The sequence below is a fragment of the Thermobia domestica genome, chromosome 13 (genome assembly GCF_964235325.1).
Source record: "Thermobia domestica chromosome 13, izTheDome1.hap1.1, whole genome shotgun sequence".
Classification (NCBI taxonomy): domain Eukaryota; kingdom Metazoa; phylum Arthropoda; class Insecta; order Zygentoma; family Lepismatidae; genus Thermobia; species Thermobia domestica.
Window position 1 is genome coordinate 75,382,875 of NC_137466.1, and position 16,203 is coordinate 75,399,077.

General features: G+C 32.5%; 1 protein-coding gene across 1 annotated transcript in view; it reads right to left on the reverse strand.

The window, feature by feature from the left end:
* CCT5 (chaperonin containing TCP1 subunit 5) overlaps window positions 1-14,733 on the reverse strand; it is a 60,636-nt gene extending 45,903 nt beyond the window's left edge. Inside the window, exons 1-2 of the mRNA XM_081735940.1 lie at window positions 14,507-14,733; window positions 11,181-11,406 (exon numbers count right to left, since the gene is read on the reverse strand). Coding sequence (XP_081592066.1) covers window positions 11,181-11,406; window positions 14,507-14,614 — 334 coding nt within the window. The 5' untranslated portion in view covers window positions 14,615-14,733. The remainder of the gene's footprint in view (window positions 1-11,180; window positions 11,407-14,506) is intronic.
* Window positions 14,734-16,203: the final 1,470 nt, after the last annotated feature.

Consider the following 16,203-nt stretch of genomic DNA (forward strand, 5'->3'; position numbering starts at 1 on the left):
ATACCGAAATATCTATAATTGGTGTGATAATATAAAAATCGAGTTAACAGAGGAAATTCGAAACTGTCCTCCTGAAGGTATTTGATGGTTGTTCAAAGCATATTTAATTGGGTGAGTGTAAAATCTTTATTATTTAATATTCTCAATATCTATTGTTAAATTTTTCCTGAAGATCAAATATTGAATTTATAATTGGATTTATAAATATTACGAGGTATATTATTTATCATATTTATTGGATTCATACACGAAAGTTGTAATCTTGTTCAAAAGAAAGCATAGTACAATTCAATTTAGATATATATATTTTTGGATTTTTCAATTTTGCTTAAATATTGATGTTATTTCATTCAATATTTTTCTGTATTGCATATATAATTTTTCATGATTTTTGTTATAAAATTTGACAAGTTAGAAAATCAGTTACTTTTACTTAACCAAATTACCTTAGTATTTCACTACTTTTTTTTAATTTAAAAGAAATTTGCATTATTCTGGTAATATTTAAGTTAGATCTAGTCTGAAATGCACTCAAAATATAGAATACCTCCTGATAATTCTGCATGGATATTTTTAAATGCTTACTTGTAAAATATAGCAATTATACATATAAAGTACGAATCCCGCATTCTAATAATTGTCCTGGTTATTACAACCAGCGGCCCAGGACGGAGCACATAGTGGCACGTAACAAACATATCGTTTCGAATCTAACTAAAAAAAAAAAAAAAAAAAAAAAAAAACGAAGTAAAAGACATGTTAAAATTGCGGGTTTTGTTTGGGAAAATCTGACTAAGGTGGGAAACTTGTTAAGTAAGCTATTAAATATATGGACATTTTTCAGGATCAATCTGTATATATCTATTTATTTTGAATTATGTTAAGGAGGATATTACAATTAGTTCAGTTAGGATTGATTAAATGTCAGTATTTTCAGAGTACGTAAAAATTTATAGCCTATAGCAATAAAACTGCCAATGATTGTTAAAGGGTTGTCGCTTACCGTAAGGAATAGTAATTATTTTCGATATTTAAATTGCATTAGAATAGCTCTTTTTATTTGCTTGGTAATTAATATGGAATTTAAGAAAGAAAGAAATCAACCACGTTTATTTTTGAATGGATTTGAAAATGGAGATTCAGGAGTTGTTGTACCGCAGACTGAAGGTCAACGCTGGGATTTATCGTATTTAGATTCCGGAAGGGAGTCAAGGTCATTACAAATTTCTGCTGTTTATAAACCCAGCAAAATGGTTGAGTCATTGTCTACAGCAAGTAACACCACTGCGAGTTTAGCAGAGGGTGGAATGTTGCATAACGAGTTCCAACCGCTTATGTCTGTAGATAGTGCTAGTTGTGTCAGTGCAGACACAAACCCGTTTATTGACCTGGGGCAAACAGCTGACATAAAAGAAAAAGAAGAAAATCCTAGTACAAATCCTTTTGTAGATAAAAACTCGATAGAGGTAAAAGAAATAAATGCAAGTAGCGAACCTTTGGTTAATAGTTTTATGCCATTCCAAATACGGGCTGATAAATTAAATGGAAGTGTTTCCAGTAATTTGTTTAATGAGAAAATACAGTATATCCCAAGAACAGATGGAACAGACGATATACAGTTATTTCAATTTCTAGTGACAGTTCTTAGAATAATTAAATTAAAAATATTCCCGGTTGAGTCTGTTTTGATAGCAGCTTTGAGTAAAGCTGAAGGTCGTTTAAATCAGGAGCTAGTAGCATTGTATGAAATGACTAATAATTGGTTGCAAATATCAGGATATTTGTTTCGTAGATTAATAACTCCTTTAGGTAGGCGAGAACTTATAAATCGTTATGTGAAGGTGATACAAAAACCTAAAGAAAATTTGCTTGAGTATGTTAATAATATTTGTGATGCTTATGAAATATGTTACGGAGCTATAAATGATAGTAGATCTAGTGAATTGTTGGATATTATTATGGAGGGGATGCAACCTCAAATTAAATTTGAAATTTATAGATATAGCTATCCAATGTCATTAGATGATCTTATGGGTAATATTATGGAATACGAAAAATATCAACGTAATTTACAAATGTATACCGCACTGGTGAGGAATTCGGAAAAAAGTGAAAATCCGAGAAATAAGATTAATTGTTATTTTTGTGGTGGACAACATCGCATTGCAAACTGTGCTTCTAACAAACAGTACCTTTTAAATAAACGGTTAGTTAAATTGAATATGGATGTGAACTCGAAAAGACGCTCTGCAGCTATTAGTGACCGGTTAAGGGCTCCGACTCAGATTATAGGAACCGGAGTTCAAACTAATGGTTTACCTAGTAGTGTGGGTGATAATAACAAACAGTTAAGATATAAAAATGGCAATGATAAAAGACGCTTTGCAGGGAATAGTCGACGGTCACGGTTAATGACTAAAAGTGAGAGGTCCGAAGTTCCAGAAAGGGAAGAAACGGTTTCAGAAAAAACTTTGTTAGAAGGTGGAAACATTAATAGTAGTGCGGGTTACAACACACGTACGAAATATAATGATCGGATGAAGACTCCTATGGAGGGGTTCCGGACTCGATCCCGAGGGGAACATAATAGTGAACATTTGGGAGAAAAGAATATGGTGTTCAATGTGAATCCTGTGAATGTGGGGGAATGTGAAACAGGAATGCGTAAGCAATATTATGGAAACTTTACATGCAATGGCGGCTCTAGAGGGAACAGCAGTAAGAATAGCAAACCATTATATAGAGAGGATTTGCATTCTTTTAGTAATTATAAACAAATAGAAGGTAATAATAAAAGCGAACATACTATTGATGGGATTAAAATTAGTGCTGATGGAAATAAAAGTGAAAATAGAAATACTTTCTCATTGGGAACATTGACTGCGGCTTTTGTCGATGCATTTGTCTTAGGTAAAAGTATTAGAGGAGGTTTAGATACTTGTTCTACAGCATCGTTAATTAATAGACAAAGCTTTATTCAATGGAATCGGCAGTTGAATTACCCAGTGAATATAATAAATGAGAAGTTCATTGGTGTAGGTGTTGATAAACAAAAGTTAACACTGGATCAGTGCGTAGTTATACCCATTAAGTTTAAAAATCGTGTTTACAGACTAAAGTTTTTCCTAGTTGAAAATTTAGAACCAGTATTTATACTGGGAATAAATGAACTAAAATTCTTGAAAGCGAACATTGATTTCGTGAATAATAAATTAATTCTCCCTTTGGAAGGAGTGGACGTACAGTTACATTATACATTAAATATCCACCCCCCTTGTTTAAATCGAGATACTCGTTCGTGTGATCTATTTTACAGTGAACCAGACCATAAGACTTCTAAACTATTTCTGCGTGACTCAGACTTGGTGGAAAGGTCCACAGTTCAGGCTTTTGATACGGATGGAGGTAGACATCCGGGAGATCCAGCACAGGGATTTTGCAGTGTTGCCACATCTATGAGTCCATCCTTGGATAGCAGTCCCAACATCCAGTCGGACCAGATGGATAGCCCGTTGAGGGTGGATCCTGTTGTATTAGAAGCTAATCCTGAATTACAAGGGTATGTTAACGAGATATTTAGTAAATATCCTTCTGTTTTTTCATCACATGTTGGTAAAATTAAAGACTTTGAATATCAAATCCAGTTAAATAACTACACTCCTATTCGTAAGAAGGCTTACCCGTTATCACGGAGTTCTCAAAGAGAGATGGATAAAATTCTTGATGAGATGTTAAAGGCTGATTTAATACAACCAAGTAACAGTGATTATGCTTTCCCTTGTTTTTTAGTAAATAATAATGACGGAACAAAGAGATTAATAGTTAATTATTCTGATTTGAATCGTCATCTTTATTTAAATACTCAGTTCACACCAAGGATAGAAGACATATTGTCTGAATTATCTGATGGTAAAATCTTTAGCCATCTGGATATACGGAAAGCATATTTAACCATACCTTTAACAGAGGAAAGCCGTCATCTAACAGCATTTCTTACGCATAGGGGTTTATATGAATATAAAGTCTTACCTTTTGGTTTGGCAGCAGGGAGTCATGTATTATCTAAAATATTAACTGACTTATTGTATCCTTTGAAAGATGAAGGGGTTCAATGGTATATGGACGACCTAATTTGCAAAAGTTCAGATATAGAAAGCCATAAGCAATTATTGGAAAAAGTTTTAAGGTTATTGGAAGAAAAAGGTTTAACTTTATCAACAAAGAAATGTACCTTTTTTTCAAAGAAGATATCATATTTAGGCTTTATTATTGAAAATGGGAAAATGTACATGGACCCTTCAAGGTTAGAAGTAATTAGAAAGTTACCTGCTCCAAAGACAAAAAAAGGATTAATTTCTTTATCATGTTTTTTACAATACTATGCAAAGTTCGTCCCGCAGTTCCATGAGGTTATGGAACCCATTGAACGTTTAAGGGCGGCTTCTGCTGAATTTGTTTGGGGACCGGAACAACAAAAAGCATTGGAAGATATTAAGGAATTATTTGCAAATCAGGTAATGTTGAAACTACCCGATTTAAATAAGAAGTTTATTGTCAATACGGATAGCAGTCTCAAAAGTTTAGGGGGAGTCCTACAACAATATGATGATAATAATAACTTGGTACCTGTAGCATTCTATAGTAGACGTCTAAAGAAAAATGACTTTAATAAGCCGATTTACTTGCTAGAAATGTTAGCAGCTATAGAAACTATGGAACGTTTTAGTACTTACTTGCATAAACCTTTTGAATTAAGAATGGATCATTCTGGACTTGTGTATGCCTTGAGGAATATGAAAAGGGTTAAACGTTATGGATCATTATTATACAGACTATTTGCATTTACGTTTGATGTAAAATCTATATCCTCTAATATGAATATAACAGCAGATTTTATTTCAAGGTTATATGATCAGAATAATTTTGAGGAAATGGAAACTGAACTTTCTCACTCTGAACAGGTAAATAATTATTGTCTAATTAACCTTTGGAATATGCCTTTTGCTAATATATCAATTAAAGAACATCAATTAAAAGACCCTGAATTAGGTAATATTATAAGGGAATTAAAAGCAAAAAGGGAAGTAGAAGGATATAAATTAATCCAAGGCATATTATGTAAGAAAACAAGAGCCATAAGAAATCCATACAAAGTATGTTTGCCCAAGGAATTAGTTCCTAGTATAATAGAATTCTTTCATTCAAATATTTTGCCAGGTTCTCATGCTAGTATAAATAAAACAATAGCTAAGATCTGTGCTCGTTTTACATGGAATGGGATATTAAAGGAAATAAAAGATTACGTATCCACTTGTTCAGATTGTCAATTAAATAAGAGCCCTAATAGAAAACCTACTGGAAAGCTAGTATCTAAGTATGAGAATGTAGTTAATGGACTCTGGGCAGTAGATTTACTAGGACCACTAATTGAAAGTAAGTCAGGACGTTACTGTTTGATAGTTGTCGATTCCTTTTCTAAAAGAGTATTTCTAGAACCAATTAAGGTCTTGTCGTCACAAAGTGTGATTAATAAGTTATATAAATTAATGTGTAGAAATGGATTTATTTTTAGCATATGTCATGATAATCATTCAATATTTACATCGGCTAAATTCAAAGATTTTCTTTATGCAAATGGTATTAAGGATATTAGTATATCCCCTTATCACCCGGCTTCAAATCCTAGTGAAAAATACGTCTCAACTATAAAAAATTCATTAAGAATATATTTTGGAAAGAAACAAAGCTCATGGGATAAAGGATTGTGGGAAATAGAATTTTCTGTCAATAATGCCATCCATGAGGATACGAAATGCAGTCCTATGGATTTAGTATTTAATTATAATGTTTGTAATCCACTGGACATTAAGTGGAATATAAGTATGTTGGACTTGAATCCTAGGGATCCCGAGTTATGGAATCGAGCTTTAGATAACATGGAAAGAGCATGGCAACGTAAAAAGAAAATATTCAATCAACGCCGGCTAGATAATGATTATAATGTGGGGGACAAGGTATTAATTAAATCACAGGTATTATCATCAATGAAAGATAAAAGAACAAAATCTTTGTGTGCGAAATGGTGTGGACCATTCGAGATCGAATGTTTTCTGGGTAGGAATACCATAAGAGTTGTTAATGTAGATAATCCCAGAGATATCCGTAAGAGTCATGTTAGTTTGACAAAGAAGTATAGAGAAAGGAGAGGAAATGCATCATAAATATTAAATGTATTAAGCATATTTCTGAACATGATTCCCAACTGAAGTTAAAAAAAAAAAAAAGTAGAAATAATTAATCTAGTCAGAATTATAAAAAAAAATCTTACAAACCATCTAGTCAGATAAACATTATATAAGTAGAGATAATATATTAAATTGTTTTTAAAAATATTTTAATGTGTTTCTAATATATGTTTTTGTTAGTGTTCCAGATCTGGATGTCTTGTATCTATGTCCCGAAAATGTTTGTAAAAAATTGTATTAGTCCAAATTCCGCCATGGAAAATTTTATGGAATGTATGTAACGAAGATCAACCAGATGTAACGAAGCCCAAGATTTATTGGAATCATGATGGTGCTATGTTTGATGAGTATTATGAATATTGTTATTATTACTGCAATTAATTTCAAAAGAAAGTAGGAATACCTCCTGAGTATATATATATAGAAACATATTGAGAATGAAATTTTGTAAAACTTTATGAATAGATAGAGACTATTAGTAATAACTAATACTTAGTAACTAACTAGAGTAGTTGGGATTAATAGAATGTTAGGTGGTGTGATTGAATTTATGGGGGAATTTTTTTTCCTTTAGTTCAGTTAATTTTTCGTTCGGTATGTAGTGAATAGAGTGAGAGTGATGGTTAGTTAGAATCAATAGTTGATTAATTAGCTGGTGGAAGTTAATAGTAATAGATACCTAGAAAGATTAACAAAATCTATCTATTCATAATTAAATTTAGAATATGAATACTTTAAAATTATGGTTTAAAATATAAATAAAAAGTTGTGCCAACTTTTTATAGCCGGGAGGGCGATATTTGTTACGTGTGATGAGATCACATTATTAAAAAAAAAAAAAAAAAAAGTTATGTCAATGATATCCTAGAAGGTTAGGCTTTCAGTACCTACACTTCAGGGTACTAGAGCGCCTCTAGCGGAAATCTTTGAAACACATACGTTCGAATGAGCTGTAGGAAGTTTGAACAGCCATTCGAAACGATATGTCGAACTGGGCAAGGTTTATCTCTGCTTAATGTGAATCTTTAACGGTTTTCAAGAAAGTGGTATAGTTGAATAATTATCGTGATATAAATTTCAAGAATTTTGTGAATTTGTTAAAAGCTACCAAAAAATCAACCTATTATATTTGTGAAAGTTCTATTTTCTATACCGAAATATCTATAATTAAATATCAACACTTTATAAGCAAAATTGAAAATCCAAAAAAAATATATATGAGTTGACTGGTAAATATGAAATCTGCACAACTAGAATACAACTTTCGGTAATAAATCTAATATATATAATAAATATAACACCTCCTAATCCTTATAATTCCAATATGACAAAGACAAAAAAAAAAAAAAAAAAAAAAAAAAAAAAAAAAAAATGTTTGTAACGTGCCACTATGTGCTCCGTCCTGGGCCGCTGGTTATAATAACCAGGACAATTATTAGTATGCGGGATTCGTAATTTCTATATATATAATGGCTATATTTTGCAAGTAAGCATATAAAAATTTCCATGCAGAATTATCGTGAGTTATTCTATATTTAGAGCGAATTTCAAACTAGTACTTGCTTAAATATTACCAGAAAAGTGCTATCATCTTCATATATTTAAAAAAAATGTGAAATACTAAGGTAATATGGTTAAGTAAAAGTAACTGATTTTCTAGCTTGTCAAATTTTATAACAAAGTTCATGAAAAATTATATATGCAATACAGAAAAATATTGAATGAAATAACAACAATTTTTAAACAAAATTGAAAAATCCAAAAATATATATCTGAATTGAGTGGTACTATGCTTTCTTATGAACAAGAATACAACTTTCGAGAATGAATCCAATAAATATGATAAATAAAATACCTCGTAATTTTTATAAATCCAATTATAAATTCAATATTTGATCTGCAGGAAAAATTTAACAATATATATATAGAGAATATTAAATAAATAAGATTTAACACTCACCCAATTAAATATGCTTTGAACAACCATCTAATACCTTCAGGAGGACTGTTTCGAATTACCTCTGTTAACACTATTTTCATATTATCACACCAATTATAGATATTTCGGTATAGAAAATAGAACTTTCACAAATATAATACGTTGATATTTTGATAACTATTAACAATTTTCACATAATTCTTGAAATTTAAATCACGATAATTTTCGGCTAAACAACTTCCATGAAACCGTTAAAGATTCACATTAAGCAGAGATAAACCTTGCCCAGTTCGACATATCGTTTCGAATGGCTGTTCAAACTTCCTACAGCTCATTCGAACGTATGTTTTTCAAAGATTTCCGCTAGAGGCGCTCTAGTACCCTGAAGTGTAGGTACTGAAAGCATAACCATCTAGGATATCATTGACATAACTTTTTTTTTTTATAATGTGATCTCATCACACGTAACAAATATCGCCCTCCCGGCTGTAAAAAGTTGGCACAACTTTTTATTTATATTTTAAACCATAATTTTAAAGTATTCTTATCCCAAATTTAATTATGAATAGATAGATTCTGTTAATCTTTCTAGGTCACTATTACTACTCTACCAGCTAATTAATCAACTACTGATTCTAACTAACCATCACTCTTACTCTATTCACTACATACCAAACGGAAAAAATAACTGAACTAAAGAAAAAAAAATTCCCCCATAAATTCAATCACACTACCTAACATTCTATTAATCCCAACTACTCTAGTTAGTCAATAAGTATTAGTTATTACTAATAGTCCCTATCTATTCATAAAATTTTACAGAAATTCATTCTCAATATGTTTCTATATATATATACTCAGGAGGTATTCCTACTTTTTCTTTTGATATTAATTTCAGTAACAATAACAATATTCATTATACTCATCAAACATAGCACCAACATAATTTGATATAAATTTCAAGAATTTTGTGAATTTGTTAAAAGCTACCAAAAAATCAACCTATTATATTTGTGAAAGTTCTATTTTCTATACCGAAATATCTATAATTGGTGTGATAATATAAAAATCGAGTTAACAGAGGAAATTCGAAACTGTCCTCCTGAAGGTATTTGATGGTTGTTCAAAGCATATTTAATTGGGTGAGTGTAAAATCTTTATTATTTAATATTCTCAATATCTATTGTTAAATTTTTCCTGAAGATCAAATATTGAATTTATAATTGGATTTATAAATATTACGAGGTATATTATTTATCATATTTATTGGATTCATACACGAAAGTTGTAATCTTGTTCAAAAGAAAGCATAGTACAATTCAATTTAGATATATATATTTTTGGATTTTTCAATTTTGCTTAAATATTGATGTTATTTCATTCAATATTTTTCTGTATTGCATATATAATTTTTCATGATTTTTGTTATAAAATTTGACAAGTTAGAAAATCAGTTACTTTTACTTAACCAAATTACCTTAGTATTTCACTACTTTTTTTTAATTTAAAAGAAATTTGCATTATTCTGGTAATATTTAAGTTAGATCTAGTCTGAAATGCACTCAAAATATAGAATACCTCCTGATAATTCTGCATGGATATTTTTAAATGCTTACTTGTAAAATATAGCAATTATACATATAAAGTACGAATCCCGCATTCTAATAATTGTCCTGGTTATTACAACCAGCGGCCCAGGACGGAGCACATAGTGGCACGTTACAAAGCGGAATCCAAACCGCTTCTCGGCTTACATCCAAGAGAAATTGTCCATTTCGACACGAAACCGGGACTAATTGGTCACAAATGAGATTGCCGACTCACTCACGAAGGACTGATAAATATACGTTGTACTGATCTTTAAATAGGCCTAGTTGTTAATATAATTGTCAAGAGACATTTCAGAAGGACAAAAAGATAAACAGTTACACAAGTAAAAACATTATACCAGAATTATATATAAATCGGGAAACTCTCGTCTTAGCCATTGGGAAAATCCTGTTATTACTTTAAATGTATTTGTATGTAAAATTTTAAGGTCAACGTATCATAATCACTACGCTAAAACTGAGGTATTAAAATTACAAATTTGGTATGTAGGTATCATTTAATAAAATTAGAACAAAGTTTAATCAAAGCTGATGTTGGAAGCTACGTAGGCAGTTGATAAATTTTGCCAATTTCTATCAATATATTTAAGCAACCTTGGCTTCTTTATAAAACAACAGGCATTCAGGCAAGTAGAAATATATAGTTAGGTTTCGTTTCGTATGTTTAGGCTTAACATCCTTGAGATATCAAGGTTATCACGGAGAAGACTTTCGTTTAAAGGGACACCTAGAATCGCTACTTGGTTTACACTTGAAAGATGGGTTGTGGTTCGATCACGGGACCCCTTAATTAAAAGGTGAAAAGTAGATAAACGTAATGCAGATGGTTTGATATGTGGAGACGTCACCATGAAGTTCACACAATTTAAAGCATTTTTCGTTTTTTTTTCTTTTTGTCTAAACTTTGGTTTTAGAGTAAAAAACCAGCTGGTTTAAACCAGCCAACTCTGCTACATTATTATTAGTAACTATTAATCTCTTCCACACAAACCATACAAGTAACACCTTACCAAAACTCTACCGGTAATACACGAACACTTTAATTTCCTATATGAATTTACTCCAATGATCAGAATTCCAAAATTTAAAATACCAGATCTCGGCTATGTACGCTTTCAGAATCATTCATCATCCACCCATGAACTACTTAGTTGGGAGACTCGGACCGATTCCCAATAGGAACTCATATCATTTGGTGCTGAAAAGGGACGCCGGATTCAAACTAAAAATTTCGTAACATACTATACTGTCACAAAACTTCTTCACCTTATGGTTCTAACTACACTCATCAGTTAAGAAACATCATACTATTTTGGTCGTTGCTGTAAAAAAAAAAAAATAAATAAATAAAAATCCCGCATATACAACATTAAACGTCATACATACCTACAACACCGGTGGTTCCATCACCAATTTCATCATCCTGTGACTGTGAAAGCTGAACCATTAGTTTCGCAATTTCATGGTCCACATCCATCATTTTTAGAATTGTTGCTCCATCATTTGTTACAGTCACATCTCCATCTGCGGATACCATCATTTTATCCAATCCTTTTGGGCCCAATGACGTTTTCAACGTATTTGCTATAGAGCGTCCGGCCAGAATATGGGACTGAAATAATAAAAAATCAACAGTCATTCAAATGAGAATAACAAATTTGACATCTCGCTAAATTGAGGATAGTTTTCTTTATCCTTTCTTCCCAAAAACCCAACAACTTACTCTTCAGCACTTAGCTCGAATCAAATCATTAGATGATGAATATAAAAATAATAAATTTTGATAAACCTTATCTTTTTTTCTTCCTTCCCTTTCTACACATACACATCCTCTCATTTATCCAAAACAAAGTAAGCGACAGTTAACGAGTAATCTCTCATGTATCAATTCGTTTATTTTACTCTGATTAATATTTGACATAGTTAACATGGTACTTCCCAAGTAGGTAGAGATGCAATATTTCTTTTATTTTCATTAACAAACATTCTCGATCAATTAACCCTGATAACGGAGACTAACTTACCTGTAGGTAATCATAAATTTTATTTAAAATCTTGCGTTAACATAAAGTGTGGCGGACAGATGCCATGTTGATTGTTTAAATTTAGCAGCTTTGTGCAAGCATGTAGAGAAACATTTGTAAATGGGGAAGAATTTTAATTATGACGGAGTACTTCAAATGGCAATGGAGTTCGTTGTACTATAAAGTAAAATGTAAAGAATTAGTCTTGGCAGAAATTATAGATCGTAAATGGAAATTCATGTTGCCAGATGTAATAATCTAGCTTCACTAAATTTAATTTTTAGTTTGTGATTGCACGAATTACTTGGCGTGGTCTTATGATATGTTTGTGTACCCACTCAGCTTAGCACTTGATACGTGTGTTAATGAACATTCTCGAAGTAATATTTACGCGCAGAGCGCAAAATTTCCAGCCGCCAGGTCGCCACTGGCGACTAGAAATTTAGAGCTGGCGACCAGTTCTCAGTAGGAATGGTTTCTGCATCAACTGTCAGGGCTGCACAGTTTGTTTCGCACGAAAATAAAATTATCATTGAGTGAAAGAAAAGACGGAATGTGAAGTCTTCACAACGTTGTAATTCCAGGCTTTCCATGCTAATGAAAAAAATATAGGAAATCACAACGAAAAAATATAGGTTTCATAAAGCTGTGAAAAAGGAACAATTTTATTTACTGGAACATCATGAAAACAATGAACAAAGAAACTTATACTTCTACCTACTGGAAGGAACATTTCAATTATCCACTAGTTTAATTTTTGCTCCATTTTGTAGGTGTATGAATACTTTTTGCGCTAACTCTATATTGTTTGGTGTAATTATCTTTAGACAATAAGCAGGAAAGGACGAAACACAGTCTCTCCAATCAACCACCCTACTCTGGCTGGGTTGAAGCTATTTTCAACGTATGGTAAAAGTGACTTTTTTTTTTTTTTTTTTTTTGTAATAACAGAAACAGTGCTCACTTTAATAAATCTGCGTCCGTGTGGAAAGGAACATTTTTCAGTAATGTGAACTTGAGCATTGGGCAAGTGTTCTTGTTATCTTATTTTTACGTGTGTGGAATTAGTAGTCATGAGTATATTATTCATGAGTGTTCTGGTATGGCAAAAACGTTAAGTACTAAAACTGTCTCCGATTGGCTAACGTTTTGACGGGAGGTCTGCTTAGAAACTCTAGTTAAAGAATCAGGTGGTTTAATAGGTTGGCTGGTTTGCATGTAGAGGTCGACGAGCATGCTAGATCTCTATCATTAGCGGTAAGTGTTTTTAATTTGTTAATTGACATTTTTATTCTTGATTTGTTTGGCATTTGTACATTTTTTTAAAAAAGTTATTAAATGTGTTTTTATAGGATTTATTTTGTCCAGATATATTTTAGGGGGGTTGGGGGCGGTAGCCCTCATGTACTTCCGAATACAAGCTGTCCGCATTTTATCTTTTTTTCCTTTTGAATTTTTTAGCTGAGAATTATCGTAGTTAAAGATTATGAATAGCTTGAACTGGGTTAGTTTAAAACCTGGTTTTCACTTCAGTTAAAATATGTTAATTTTATTTGTGGCTGTTTTTGATCCACATTTTGGAGAACTTGTGAATTATGGTTGTTTAAGAATCGATTTATCTGAACCGGTTTCCACAGTAGTTTGCAAAGCAGTTCCCCAAGATGTTTCTATTCTGCGGAGTAGTCTAGGAGTTCTGAGGGAGAGTAACAGGTTCTGTTCCGAGGAACTGATTCCTAGACTGCTCTGATGAACTGAATCGTTCTTGGGAAATGATTCCTAAACTGCTCCGGGAAACGAGTCAGATGAATCGGTCTTAGTCACTGTGCGAGTCAAAATAAAGACCTGCAGGGCGAAGCCGAATGACATCGGGTGAAGGCGTATTAGTGATTGTGGGTATGCGTAGATTCGATATTCTTATATTATATGTACTTTTGGTTTCTTGTTATATAGTGAGAGGGAACAACATGGTAATATTGTTAGTTACCAACGTATATCACCACTCTTAGGTAATAAGGTACCGATAATACATAGGATTTTAATACGTACAATGATATGGGATATCCAAGTATGCTAGAAGAGATAAACCAGCACTGTAAAGTATTACCGCTCTTAAGTTATTCAACATATGAACTATTTACAAATCGCAAAATGATTTTATTTAAACTGCGGACTGTAGAATATTACTAATTCCTAAACTACCTACTAGTTTTTGATATTTTGTAATATAATGAAATAAATGCGCTCCTAAGACGAGTGGAATAATCGTATAAATTGCTTAAAATAAAATACTGCTCATGTTACAGATTTTAATGAATAGTAACAGGGGTAAAAATCTCGTTGGTAGAACTTCATAAGCAAATTTAGTAACCATATGACACCTGAACGTACGCATATCGTATCAGCGTTATAAATATTAATCACACTCCTAAAATGAATACAATTATCAATTTCCAAGTAAATATTTCACCAGTATTGTTCAACCGGTTCGCTCATATCGAAATTACCTTCTGTTTTTAACTTTCACATATTCTTCTAATTTGACATAGTTATACCCACAAATCCACTTACTTTCAGCTATTTCTCATGAAATAATACTATATTTGTAATTCATAATGTATAAAATACATATGTATTATCCACAATAAAGTAAATTTGAAACACACTACTTCTAAGCGTTCTAGAACATACCTTTAATGCATCAATTCCAGATAATCGTTTTTGTTTATCTTGATCACGAATAATAATAAATGGTCGACCATATTCATCAAAGGCCAAAGTTCCTGGAAATGAAGCCATGTTCTATTTACTTACAATATTACGGATAGATTACAACGATTCACTTTTCTCTATATAAAAAAGACTCTCACACCACTACCATCTTCACCTCCGCTTTGCGTCTTCTTGTTTTTCGTGTGTTGCCGCCAGCGTTGCCAAAAAGTTGATACATAAAGTCACTAAATGGAAGACGAAAAGACTCCAATTCTCAGTGAAAAGTCGCCCCCAGAAAAAAAGAAAAATTCTCCCTCTCTCGCTCTAATGATCAATTTCATAGTGCTGTGTATAAGCTAGAGAAAAGTACAAGTGTAAACGCAATCGATTCAGTTATACGTTACTAACAATAATATGACATTTAGATTACAGAGCCTTAACAATAACTTTACTTTTACTACAACCAGTGGCGTATTTAGGGGGGGCTTCCGGGCTTAAGCCCCCCAAATCTTACTTACTATAGTAAAGTATATGAAATATCTTGCAGAATTTTCACATTTTCAGGCAAAGCCCCCCCGAAAGTTAGCAAAGCCCTCCCCGAAACAAAATCGTAAATACGCCACTGACTACAACATATATATTTTATACTTTACGATTAATTTCACTTCAACAAAAACGAAAGTGAGTTTTAAAAATGCACGAAAGTTAAAATAATAATCTACATGCGCCTCACGCTTCTTTAGCTAACCGACTTCCCATTTGTAGATATTCTCTAATAGTGTGTGATCAAGCCCGGCGCTGGTAGTTTCGCCGCTCTGGGCGGTACTTTCACATGCCACCCCCTTAATTAGCAAATCGTATTTTGACAGATGTTTAAGTGCCACGGAAAAGTAAGAAGCACTATTTAAAAACATGTACGTGTATGAAATGGAAAGTTAAAATAAATAAATAAATAAATAAATAAAAATGAACTAGCTCTCTGGAATGCTAACGTAATATTTAAGGCTTAGACAAAACAAGCAGAGTGCAATTCAGGAGAGTGTTCGGAAAAAAAAAACGGTTTAAATTTACAGGACATCTTATGGCAGTAATGCTGTATGCACTAGATACATTTCCACAATTTATTTAACTTTCCTAGATAAATTGTGAATAAAGCGTGTTCAATGTACATTTTTTATAACATTAATCTCTGCTGCGAACTTTCTTCAGTCTACACTGAAGACGAATTCGGATCACTGTCAGGGACTGAGTTTGCTAGAATTGTTCAATGTACATTTTTTATAACATTAATCTCTGCTGCGAACTTTCTTCAGTCTACACTGAAGACCAGTGGCGGCCTCTGAGGCAGTGACGCCGTGACATGTCACTGCCTTGAGATGTAGAAGATTCAGAATATTAAAAGAAAGCGAGTTAAATATAACTGCTTCTGAATTTCTTCCTTTTTTCTGCCCGCTGCCGTATCTATTTAGTCGCAAGACCTGGCGGTGGCAACTCTACTTCGGTGACTGTCACCAGGCCCTTGCTTCTGAATGCTGCTTGGCACAGCGGTATCACCATATACGCGCCCTGTGTACGGGAAAGGCTTTCCATTGCTTCTAGCTCGTGACAACGAAAGCTTGTCACGCAGAATCCGAAAGCAGCCGATATTTCACGATCTCATATACACTGCTTAGGGC